The sequence below is a fragment of the Bubalus bubalis genome, chromosome 17 (assembly GCF_019923935.1).
Source record: "Bubalus bubalis isolate 160015118507 breed Murrah chromosome 17, NDDB_SH_1, whole genome shotgun sequence".
In the NCBI taxonomy this organism is placed as follows: Eukaryota; Metazoa; Chordata; class Mammalia; order Artiodactyla; family Bovidae; genus Bubalus; species Bubalus bubalis.
In genome coordinates this window covers 15622479-15636051 of record NC_059173.1, presented here as the reverse complement: position 1 = coordinate 15636051, position 13573 = coordinate 15622479, and the positions used below count along the sequence as shown (strand labels likewise).

The following is a 13573-nucleotide window of genomic DNA, read 5'->3' as shown; positions in this document are numbered from 1 at the left end:
GTTCTTTTTGGTAAAAAAGATAATGAAGGACTAGGCAAGCTGTATTTGTGCCTGTTTCTTCATCTTCCTCTCTTGATACTCTGATGTCCACCACCATCAAATAAACAAAAACAAATCTATAAATCTCCACGTCAAAGAAACCAGTTAAGTTCCTTTCTAAACAAAGTAAAACCTGTTGGTTGTGACCTTATAGAAGTATTTCAGATGTATGTTTCTTCCTGAGTAGTCTTAAAATACTCTTCTTTTTAGAAAAAGTTTCCACTCTTTTTTGTTGTTTCTTGGATTTGTCATTTCTAATTCTTCTAAGACCAGCTCTGTGTCAGCTTAAATAGTCTGACTTTTGAGTTAATGATTCTGTTTTTTGTTTTGACTTTACTTTTCCAATGGAGGATCATTCATTTCATACAAAGCCTATCATGATTTATAATTTGACGTGCTTTATTTTAAAATGAAAAATTATTTTTAAGCTTCTTTCAAAGCAATAAGATGAGTATTGCACAGAATTATCAATGATTTTTTGGAGGAATTCCCAAAAGTGTTTTAAGTACCTTAGGTAAGCAGTTCATAATATGGGACTATAGAAAAGAATCCTTTATAACTTTTTCCATGTTAGGTATATGTGAGTTGTGTATGTACTGCTGCTGCTGCTGCTGGTGCTAAGTCGCTTCAGTAGTGTCTGACTCTGTGGTACCCCGTAGACGGCAGCCCACCAGGCTCCGCCGTCCCTGGTATTCTCCAGGCAAGAACACTGGAGTGAGTTGCCATTTCCTTCTCCAATGCATGAAAGTGAAAAGTGAAAGTAAAGTCGCTCAGTCATGTCCGACTCTTAGCGACCCCATAGACTGCAGCCTACCAGGCTCCTCCATCCATGGGATTTTCCAGGCAAGAGTACTGGAGTGGGTTGCCATTGCCTTCTCTGGTATATGTACTCATTTTAATAAATATGAGTGATTACATTCTAACTCCAAGTAGGAGAGCAGGTTTAAGAATTTTTTAACTTAGATGTCTGCTGGTTGTATATTTTTATTGGGAGAAAAAGAAAATTAAACAGGTAGGATGAAGAGCATGTGAAAATATATTGGTGCCTAGCAATGAATAGTGGAGGGATCACGTTTACTTTCTGAACTGATTAACTTACTCATTTATTCAACAAACATTGGTGGGGACCCCTATTATCTGCAAGGAGCTGTAGCAGGCCCTTTGGATACAGACAAAACAGACATGATGCCTTCATAGAGCTTATTATCTGTGGGGGAGATTAAGCAGATAATCATACAAGTAAATTTATTGTGGAATTATAAAACGTGTTCTGGGTAAAAGGAGGACTTATTCTATTGGGGAATAGAGGGAAATCTCCCCAGTGAAGTGACATTTAAGCTCAAACTTCAGAGAAAAATAGAGGTTAGCTAATTTGGGGTGAAAGATGGGGGTGACTCAGGAAGCAATATGTGCAAAGGCCCTGAGATAAGGAATTCTGTACGTTCAAGGAAAAGGGAAAATCTGAGAAATTAGAGCTTGGAGGACTGTGTGGAGAGTGAATTGGGACCAGAGTGACAGCAAGGACCCAGATTATTAGAAAGCCATAAAAGCATTTGAGGAAACCAGTGATACCATACAGATGAAGAAATCTGCTAAGAGTTCAGCATTGTCAGTCAGCCGTGTTTAAACATGGGCAAATGGTCATGTATTTGAAGGGTGGAAAAGGTTTTGCTGGGCTCTGTTTTTAGAAGGAGTTATCCTGGATGCTGAGAGATATTGACTTTTTCCGTTCTTTTAGCTCTAGGGCTTTGTGGGGATAGAGAGCAAAAAAAAAAAAAAAAAAAAAAAAGGAATTCTGTTGGATCTTTTTACTCTAGGACATCTCAAATGAGCACCCAAAATTAGAAGAGAGATAATTAGATTAGATTACTGGAATAATCAGCAAAATTAGATTACTGGCATAATCAACAAGAAAGAAGACCCTGGTCTTGAACTCATTGGAGGTTTTAATTTTAATTTTTGCAGGCTGGTATAGAGCTTTCTTGTAATAATATGAGCCTTTCAGTGCCTTTTTCTCCTTGGTGTAATTTTAAGAAGATAAGATTTTAATTTATAATCCAAAATAGAAGGTAGTTGTGTTTGATATACAGAAAATATGTCAGGAAAATTTTTCCAAAATGTATTTCTATTTAATTATTAAATATAGAGGTAATGTGATGAAAAATATTGAAAAACATCTGAAAATAAAACTATGAATTAGTTAACTTTAAAGTATAAGCAAGGAAGTAAGATAGTAGAAACAAACAGCTGAGTGAAAGGGAAATCCACGAAATGGGAGAAAATACCTGCAAATCATCTATCTTATAAAGGATTAATATCCAGAATATATGGAGAACTCCTAAAACGCAACAGCAACAATGAAAGAGGGAAAAAAAAGAAAACAACTGGAATCAAAAGTGAGTAAGGACTTGAATCACCGTTTCTCCAAAGAAGATATGAAAATGATCAATAAGCATATGAAAAGATCTCCAACATTATCAATCATTAGGGAAATTCTAATCAAAACTACAGTAAGATACCACCCATGTGTGTAGCCATCACACACATTAGAGTGACCACTGTTTAAAAAAACAGAATGTAACAAGTGTTGCTGAGGATATGGAAAAATTAGAACCCTGTTCATTATTGGTAGGGATTGAAAAGGGTACAACCACTGTGGAAAATGGTGGTTCCTTGAAAAATTAAAACTAGAATTACCATATAACCTAGCAATTCCACTTCTCAGTATATATCCAAAAGCATTGAAAGCAGGGTTTCAAAGAGATTTTTGTATACCCATGTTCATTGCAGCCTTATTCACAAAAACAGCAGAGAGGTGGAAGCCATGTAAATGATGAATGAATAAACAAAATGTGTTATATACGTACAATGGAGTATTATTCACCTTCAAAAGGAAGGAAATTCTGCCAGATTCCATTAATACAATGTGGTTGAACCATGAAGACATTATGCTAAATGGAACAAATGTACCTGTCACGAAAAGACAAATGCTGTATGATTCCACATATATGAGGCTCTTAGCATAATCAAAATCATGGAAAGCACAATGATAGTTACTAGGGATTTGGGGAGAGGATTAATCAGTTCAGTTCAGTTGCTCAGTCGTGTCCGACTCTTTGCAACCCCATGAATCGCAGCACGCCAGGCCTCCCTGTCCATCACCAACTCCCAGAGTTCACCCAGACTCACGTCCATCGAGTCAGTGATGCCATCCAGCCATCTCATCCTCTGTCATCCCCTTCTCCTCCTGTCCCCAATCCCTCCCAGCATCAGAATCTTTTCCACTGAGTCAGCTCTTCACATGAGGTGGCCAAAGGACTGGAGTTTCAGCTTCAGCATCATTCCCTCCAAAGAAATCCCAGGGCTGATCTCCTTCAGAATGGACTGGTTGGATCTCCTTGCAGTCCAAGGGACTCTCAAGAGTCTTCTCCAGCACCACAGTTCAAAAGCATCAATTCTTCAGCACTCAGCCTTCTTCACAGTCCAACTCTCACATCCATACATGACCACAGGAAAAACCATAACCTTGACTAGACGGACCTTTGTTGGCAAAGTAATGTCTCTGCTTTTGAATATGCTATCTAGGTTGGTCATAACTTTCCTTCCAAGGAGTAAGCGTCTTGTAATTTCATGGCTGCAGTCACCGTCTGCAGTGATTTTTGAGCCCAAAAAAATAAAGTCTGACACTGTTTGCACTGTTTCCCCATCTATTTCCTATGAAGTGATGGGACCGGATGCCAGGGAATTGCTATTTAATGGGGCACAGAGCTTCAGTTTTACAAGGAGAAAAGAGTTATAGGGGTGATATGATGCTGATAGTTACACCACATTATAAGTGTATCAGCACTGATCAGATCAGATCAGTTGCTCAGTCGTGTCCGACTCTTTGCGACCCCATGAATCACAGCACGCCAGGCCTCCCTGTCCATCACAAACTCCCGGAGTTCACTGAGACTCACGTCTGTCGAGTCAGTGATGCCATCCAGCCATCTCATCCTCTGTCATCCCCTTCTCCTCTTGCCCCCAATCCCTCCCAGCATCAGAGTCTTTTCCAATGAGTCAACTCTTCACATGAGGTGGCCAAAGTACTGGAGTTTCAGCTTTAGCATCATTCCTTCCAAAGAAATCCCAGGGCTGATCTTCAGAATGGACTGGTTGGATCTCCTTGCAGTCCAAGGGACTCTCAAGAGTCTTCTCCAACACCACAGTTCAAAAGCATCAATTCTTCGGCGCTCATCCAACTCTCACATCCATACATGACCACAGGAAAAACCATAGCCTTGACGAGACAGACCTTTGTTGGCAAAGTAATGTCTCTGCTTTTCAATATGCTATCTAGGTTGGTCATAACTTTCCTTCCAAGGAGCAAGCGTCTTTTAATTTCATGGCTGCAGTCACCATCTGCAGTGATTTTGGAGCCCCCAAAAATAAAGTCTGACACTGTTTCCACTGTTTCCCCATCTATTTCCCATGAAGTAATGGGACCGGATGCCATGATCTTCGTTTTCTGAATGTTGAGCTTTAAGCCAACTTTTTCACTCTCCACTTTCACCTTCATCAAGAGGCTTTTTAGTTCCTCTTCACTTTCTGCCATAAGGGTGGTGTCATCTGCATACCTGAGGTTATTGATATTTCTCCTGGCAATCTTGATTCCAGCTTGTGTTTCTTCCAGTCCAGCACTGAACCATACACTTAAAAATAATCAAGATGGTAACTTTATTTTACCACAATTTAAAAAAGGAAAACATAGAAGCAGGCTAGAAGAATAGAGCATGTTATATATATGTGCTTAGTCGTTCAGTCGTGTCTGACTCTTTCCAACCCCGTGAACTGTAGCCCCCCAGACTCCTCTGTTCATAGAATTCTCCAGGCAAGAATACTGGAGTGGTTTGCCATTCCCTTCTCCAGGGCATCTTCCCAACCCAGGGGTAGAAGCCAGGTCTCCTGCATTGAAGGCAGATTTTTTGTCACCTGAGCCATCAGGTAAGCCCATTGTATATAAAAACTTAATATTAAATAATGGTATCTCTTCATGAAACCCATTTAGCCTTATACTTGGGCTTCATGTCTTTAAACATAATAGAAATAAATTTTTCATAAGTTTCATATTTGTTTTTTTACTTGAATTCAAAGTTTTTCACTTGGGAACATAAAGAAAGTAGGATTTTTTTTTTGCTTTAAAAAAAGTAACTTATTTATTTCCTACATAACATATGTTTTCAGTAATAAATAATACATTTTTCAAAATCAATAAGACACTGTGAAGAAAGTAGGATCTTAAACTCTCAACAGAAAGTTAGGTGTGGACTCGAGGAATGAGAAAATTAGTTTTAAGTTCTGTCTGCCACTGTTAGTTTTATTTTACTTTGGACAAGTCACAAACCTCTCCAAACCTCAGTTTTTCCATCTGTAAAATAAGGAGTTGTTCCTTATGATTTCCAACATTGTTTCTAGCTCTAAAATGTTGTGCTTCTATTCCTGTAAATTTTAAAAGAGTAAATGTCTAATGTGACTTTCAAGTTGTTTGGTAAAGAGATACCTTGATATAGAAGAGCCTATGTATCACTGAATTATCATTTTATAAACAATGTTCTACCATTATCTCATTATCCTATTTTGTTGTCTTTTTTATACTTGTCACTATCTAAAATTATACTATGTACTAATTCATTATTTCATGATTTGGGTATAAATGTCATCATAGCCAAAATTATGCTTACCTTATTCTGTGCTGTATCTCAACACCTTAGAACAGTGCCTGGCACAGCATAGGCACTCAGTAAATATCTAAGGAATGAGTGAATTAACAAACAAAAAAATACACAGTGAATAAATTGCTTACCAGATACTAAACACTGTGCTATTTTGAACATAATGGTTTAAAAGGCTTGAATAATATTAGGTATTATTTTTATGGTTTGAAAGACTTAAACAAATAGATTGTCTCCAATAACAATATTCTTGACAATAAGAACTGGCTTAATAAATATTAAAATGTAAGAATAAGGATAGGGAATTGTTTTGTCCCCCACTCTTGACTGTTACAATTAAGATTGCAGACATATGCTAAATTAGTCAAATCATATATATGAACAGAATGCCCATTTTGTATAGGAAGTAAACTTACTTTTAAGGGCCATGTATAACTATTAAGAGTGTGATTTGCAACTAACTGTTCTGCATCCAGAATAAAGATGCCCTGATTTTAGGAGGACAGACCTATCATAGATAAAGCCCAAAAAATACAAAGTGGCACACTGAAAATTTTCCTTTAACACCAGAATTTCAAGTTACTTCCCTCTCTACAATCTTTGCCTCTACTCTGGTCTTTCCCTGGCCCTGAAGAAATCCTAATCCAATCTTCCTTTTGAACAAGAATGGTTTGATAAGTCTAAAGGTATATTCTGACAAAATAAACTTTAGGCACGCACTTCTTTTCTCCGTTCTAGTGTTGCCACACTGCTTTTTCCAATAATATGAATATCACTACATCTCTAGACTGTTTGCTTCTCCAGGACGCCTCTCTTCAAATACCACCTAGCTGGGTGTCTTAGCACATTGTGCATGCATGCATGCTAAGTTGCTCAGTTGTGTATGACTTTGTGCAACCCTTTGGATTGCAGCCTGCCAGGCTCCTCTGTCTATGAGATTCTCTAGGCAAGAATACTGCAGTGGGTTGTTGTGCCCTCCTCCAGGGGATCATCCTGACACAGGGATCAAACCTGTGCCTCTTAGTCTACCTCCATTGGCAAGCAGGTTCTTTACCACTAGCACCACCTGGGAAATCCCTATCACATAGTAAGCACCCAATAAATGTTTTGTGAACTAACATGAAGATGAACTTTTATGGGACACAATTCTACACCTCAGTTCTTGATTATTCACAAGTGAGTCCAGGGTAAACTCTTAATCCAGATTGGGTTTTTTGCTGTAGCCTAGGCTGCCTCTGAGCCTCCACCCTACACCTTAACGATTGGGTGTACAACAGTAGCAAGCAGATTTTAATTTTGTTCTAAGCAACAAAAGTCTATTGTTTTTAATTTGTCAATTGAAAGGTATATTTTTATTGTGTTAAAGTCTACAATCAATTATTTTTGCTTGCTGCTGCCTTCCGTTAATATAGATCATGAGACTTATGTATTAAAATTCTTTGTTTAATCAATTTGTTGTTTCCAGTATGCCTAATGAACTCTAGTCATCATGGCCCCTGTTTAGAGATCAGTTTTTTAAAAACTTGTTCTCTTCTAACTCCTAAAGCTTTCCTTGACCCTTTCTATTAATCAATATTAGGGAGGGTTTTCTTTTCCCCTTCTTTAAAAAAAGAACAGCTTTCCCCATTTTCGTGAGAGGAAAGAAAGAAACGTCCTTGAGGGGATAGGATGTTCTAGTTTAATTTTCACTTGCTTCAGTGGCCTTTCCTATTATTTTTGCTGAAGAGCGGGGCAGTTTCTTTGACTCTTCAACTTGCATTTGGCCAAGTAAAAGTAAATTAATATATGAAGATAATGTTTCTTGAACAGAGCAGTCATACAAACCACCCCTCCATGGTACCTTTTTTCAGTGTTCTGCCTCAGTGTCCTTTTTTCTCCCTAACAGCTATCTTTCCAGGTGAAGACACCCTTTTCCATCTTCTCCCCTTCCTCTAGCCCCAGCTTTTGATAGTTGCACCTGCTTAGGCAATCATTTAATCATTTTGAAGTGAACAAAACAAAAAAGATGGTGAGTTTGCTGATCCCTTCTCCACAGTGTGAAAGGTATGGGAATCTATAAAAAGACTTCTCATCACCAGAAAAAAGAGCCATTCTTAGATCCCCTCCAATCCCCCCATGTAAAGATGTGCTTGTGTGTGTGTCACTGTTTTGCAACTGCCTTAAAGTACAAAGTGACAGGTTTTTATGAAATATGAATTAGGATTCTATTAAATAATAAAAAAAAGTCACTTTCTCAGAATCTTCTCAGACCTATATTCTTGAGCTTATTTATTCAGCAAACATTTTTTGAATGCCCACAAAGTATCAAGCACCATGATAGGTGCTGCAAAGACTGAGGTTTTTTGAACCACATTTACTCTGCCTTCAGAAAGCTCACAGTCTCATGCACAGATGAGTATAAGTATGATGAGGAGTGTGATAAAGGTACACTGAAAGCATAACAGAGTCCAGTGGAGTGGTTTCCAAGGTTAATTTCAAGTTAATCTAGAAACTCTGAGTGAGTGATCACACTATATCACTTCAGAAGCATAAATAGTCAGACATTTAGGGGAAAACTTCTACATAAAAGTAAAGCCCTTTTTCCAGGAAATAAGAGTAAAGTTTTTAAATCTGAAGAAATTTTATTTCTTTTTATAATGAAAGGACACTATAAATTTACTTAAAACTGGTCCCAAAACCGTATATTTCAGAGAGCTATTTTGCTCACTTCTGGATAAGATTTTAAGGATAAACTATAAGCAAGTCATATATATTGTCTTGGTAAAGTAAAACATGATATTTGTTCTTAAACTTCTAAAAATCATTCTTCAGCATCAGAGAAGATGTTGGTCCTCTCATCTTCATTTGTAAATCATATACAGTGGTGCTTAACTGCATAAAATAGCAAATTGACCCTCTCCCGTATTGATCTTAAAATGTGTTCAGGTCGGAAACTCTGGGAGGCAGGTACAGTCATTCTCAAAGGGGCTATTGCTTGAAGGGGTGATATAACCAACAGAATACATACCCAATAAAGCTGATAGTTTAATAAGTTCTTACTTGCTTTTCAAGTCACATTGCCCTAATTTTAAAATTGCATTATTATTTAAGTTGTCTGTAGAATTTTGAACTTTAAGCAGTGGTGTTGAATATTTTAAAATTTATCCCTGTGTTCTTGAAGTGGATATCCACTGTTAGATGAAAATACTGCCTCATCCTGTGGTCTCTCATATATTTGGAGACTTTTAATGTTTGTGATCTCTGTAACAAAGCTACTACAGGAACTAAGAATTCTTTTATAAAATTTAAAAAAAAATGAGGAAGAACACAAGAGATTATGCTTTTAATATTATTTATTATACTTAAAGTAGATTAAAATTTTGGACCTATTCTCTCAGACTAAGTTCTAAAATAGCATTATTTTTAAAATATGCCATAGTTGGTCATTTAATTTGCTTCATGTCAACTAAAATCACTATGATTTCAGATTTTAATTTTTCCAGTGTATTTCAGTATCCTTGAGTTTAAAAACTTAGCTAATATGATGTGACTTTTAATTTGATAAGCAGAGTCCTAACCTACAAGTGTTAATTTTTATCTGAGATAAAATTATTAGAAAATTATAGAAAAGTAGTATTAGAGTTATACTTATTTGCACATGAACGTGTTCTGTTTTATTCTGTTATGTGAATAGCGTGGATTCTAATGTCACTTGTTAACTTTGTAAACCAAGTTATTAAAATTTGAAATTTAGCTGCTGCCACAGCATTGAAGAGCTCCCTCTCAGTAAGTGTACTTAGCTAACTAATACCAAAACTCTGACCTGTAAAACCACAGGCCTCTGCTGAGCCTCTCTCTTCTGATTGTTGGCATTTAGAAGCTTATTGCTTTTCTGGGATTATAATATTAAGTAAGGTTGATTTTGGAGTTAATATTCAGAATAAATATTTATTAATAAATAATCTGAATGGCAGTAGATCTCAGGGCCTTCATCTTTAGAACCATAAATCTAGGTGCATATATCCTGCACCTACTCTGTCTTTGCCCAGTGAAATAAGAGTTTAGATTTCCAAGGAAATAAGAAAATTTTAAGTTGACCTAACAAGTATTTTTTTTTACAAATTTCAAAAATATGGGTTGAGATGCATTCTTAATCTATAGCACCATCTAATAGAATTTTCTGCAATGATAGAAATTATTTATGTCTGCAGTGTTCAATATGGTAGCCATAGTTAGTGGCTAGCTTGAAACATAGCTGGTGTGACTTAGAAACTGAATTTTACATTTTATTTAATTAAAATATCCATGTGAGAAACTGAATTTTACGTTTTATTTAATTAAAATATTCATGTGACTAAAGCCTATCTTATTGGACAGCACAGAGATAGAGCACCCCTCAAATTTGATATATATGTCTTCAGTGGCATTAAAGGTACTTTCATTATTTGAAAGCAAAATAGTCCACAATATAGTAATTCTGAAAAAAAAAATCTAAATATAGATGTAACGGTAGATACCCTCGCAACATTCTGAAGCATTCTAACTTTATAAAAGGGAAAAGAAAATTAGCCCAATGATAAATTTAATCATGGCTCTTCTCTTTTACTTAGAAACCTGGGTGTAAAATTTAATTTTCCTCAAGGAGTTTATATGTTTTGACTTGTCAACATTTTACACTATATAATGTTTTGTTTTTTAAACCTCTTTATAATTTTATTTCCTGAAGAAAGAAAGAGCAATTATAAGAGATTCCAAATAGCCAGAGACAGAATGCAAAACTGACTTCTCACAATGGTTTCTCCTAAAACCCCAGGGCAATAAGAGAATTAATTTTTCCTTCCCCGTCCTGAACATGTACTATTTGAAAATCCCCCATGGTTGTACATGTTTCTGAGTTATTACTTATTATAGTATTTTTTTTTCTGAAAGGTTAGTGCTACTTACTGACTGACCACTTCATCTTTTATAGAGCAAAGCATTGCCCTTTGAAAGCATTTTCCCCTTTAAAAGTCATTTCAATGGCATTTAAGAAACATCCATTATTATCCTTCCAGGGAATGTTATTTTTCACTAGGCATTACAATAAGATTAATCATCCTTGCCCGTCAAGAAGCACAGACTTGATTAAATCAGTCAAGGGCATTAAATTCCAGCTATACTCACTCTTGTGACCATACCGACACAGAGTTGAGGAGGAATTTGTGAAAGTATCATTTGGTTAAAATTGTATGCCTGTCTCTTTAAATCTAAAAAAAAAAAATCCTTTCAGAAGCTGTAGAGAGAAGGTGCTAGAACTGTGTACGATCATGACTGGAAAGCAGGATCCCTCAGTGACTGCCGAATCTTCCCAGCACAAGATAGAGAGGCAGTTCAGCACAAGCCTACACTGGTTCTAGGCAGAACGATGATCCTACCGAACAGATTTCAAATAAAATTAAATTGAGAAAGCAGATCTTTCAAGGGAATGAGGCGGAGGCTCGCTTTTATGTTAAAAGCCACCAGCATCCTCCTTGCTAGACATGGACATGACATTTTTAAAGGAATTATTTGGTTACAGCGTTTTAAGCAAACTGTTCTAAGGAGTCTGTACATTGCCTTGTTTTTTCTATTCTTTTTTTCTTTTGCATATATGTAATTCTGGAGGTAAAGAAAAAGCCTGCCAGGGATTCAGAAGGCATCCCACTAGCGATCAGCTGACATTCCTAACTGAAGGCTGCAATGTGTTGCTTATTCATTTTGTACCGTGGGAGCTGCGGGGACTAGCAGAGAGCTAAACTATGCATTTCAAACAGCAGTGCTTGTGCAGAAAGAGGGGTGAGAGAGAGGCAGCCGGCGAGGAAAGAGCACAGCTGGACTTTCTCCTTGTTTTTATCCATTTCTGCAGGATCATGTATTCATAAGGGATGAGGCGGGCCACGGCGATCCCAGGCCTGAGCCGCGGCCTACCCAGTCAGTTCAGAGCCAGGCCCTCCACTACCGGAACAGAGAGCGCTTTGCCACGATCAAATCAGCATCTTTGGTAAGCAAACACCCCTCTACCCACCTTCCCTTCCTTCCCCTCCTCCCCATCTGGCAGCCTCTCGCCCTCCCTGAGCCTCTCTCGGCTTCATGGATGGGAGGAAAGGAGTCAAGAATGTTTTCTCCCTCCTAATAATTTTTTTCATTTTAGAAAAAATCTGTTGGCATAGCAACCTGATCTCAGATATTTTAGCATTGTCTACGGCATGGAAAAAAAAACCCTTTGTGTGTGTGTGTGTGTATTTATATATGCTGTGTGTGCAAAATAAAAGGCCTTTGAGATGAAGTTGCTAATGTATCTAATTTTGTAAAAGCTGTTTGTCTTTTCATTGAAATAATAATGCTAAAAAAAATTTTAAAGGTATTGGATGTGTGTGTATGCAGGGCACTATGCTCCTTTTTGTATAGATGCATGTGTGTCTGTAATGTGTACACACACATCAAAAGATAAAACACAATTAAAAAAAATATATATATATGGTTGCTGGCTAACGTATATAATTGTAGGAAATAAGATACTTGGTTCCCAGGGATTGATTGCCGGTTGGTTCTGGTTCATTCATTTATTTATTGCAACAATGGTAGTGGCTGCACTTCCCCGTTTAACCCCTGAAGAATTTCCTGGCACCCGTAGAGCAAGAAGGGCTTTGTAAGAGAGGGTGGGGATGGTTGTGGGCGCAAAGATACTGTAGGATCCTTCAGCATTTTTACTATTGCAAATGTGATTGCTGGATGCCCTTGTAGTAGCAAAAGGGGTGTGTGCTGGAAGAGTTAGTTTTCATGCCTCCTCCCCTCGGCCCCCCACGCGTGCGCGTGCGCACTCCCAGTCACACACACACACACACACACACACACACACACACACACACATTCACATCATTTCATCCTTGGCACTCTAAACTCTCTTTAATCTTTTGCTTCCAAATCTCACTCCTCAGCCAAAAAAATTATTGAAATATTAGTTGTTTTGCCTGAATTGATGTTAGAGGTCACATGGGCAGGAAGAGTTAGTGTACACTGCCCAGCTATTACATTTAGAACCTATGATGACATCATCCGAGGCCGACCCAGAAATGATTATTTTTTTTCTTGTCCTATTTTTAAAATCTGATTTCCACTTTTAATTCTCAAGTGTTTTAAAAGGCTTCATTTATCTTTGGGATTGATAATGGATTGTAATTTTGAAAAACCCAAAATATAAGGAAAATGGAAGTTAAAGCACCTACATATTGCTATGCCTGCTGCTGTCTAAAAGCAAGCAATTTAATTTAGGCTGCTTATAAATAAGCCTGCCTTTAAGTTCCTTTGTATAGAAGTTTCTTGCATTCTCTTCAATGAACAATTTTTCATTTTAAATGCGTGCCATACTGTGTAATGGAGATCTTAAAATGTCCACTCTGTATTTGCTAATGATTGTTTAAGCCAACTATAAAACATGCTTTGAGTCTAAATAGTATCATGAAATTATTAAAGAATAAATACCTTCATACCATGATACCTGATAAAAGAAGAAATATGGTGTGTTTGGAATATGACTACTTACCACTGACTCTTCTGAGACTTGTACCTTTATCCAGACTCATGCATGTTGAAATGAGAGAAATGAACAGCCCTTGAGATTCAGGGCTCCATAAGCAGGTTTTGAATATTTGAAGCAGACATTGTACCAAGTGGGTTTTCCCTCTCTGGGACAGGTTCTCTTCTTCTGTCAACTTGCCACACCCTCATTCCCACATCATATATTCATGACCTCTCCTGCCGCCCAGGAAGATCACTACTGCCATGCCAGAATGATCTCACGCTTGCATTTGTGGACTCACCCAGGG

General features: G+C 37.4%; 1 protein-coding gene across 14 annotated transcripts in view; it reads left to right on the top strand.

Annotated features, from left to right (window-relative positions):
- TAOK3 (TAO kinase 3) overlaps nt 1-13573 on the top strand; it is a 191634-nt gene that overhangs the window by 144501 nt on the left and 33560 nt on the right. For all 14 annotated transcript variants that reach the window (XM_044930154.2, XM_006074237.4, XM_044930150.2 and 11 more), the window contains one exon: nt 11614-11748. In XM_044930154.2, the coding sequence (XP_044786089.1) occupies nt 11614-11748 (135 nt within the window). The remainder of the gene's footprint in view (nt 1-11613; nt 11749-13573) is intronic.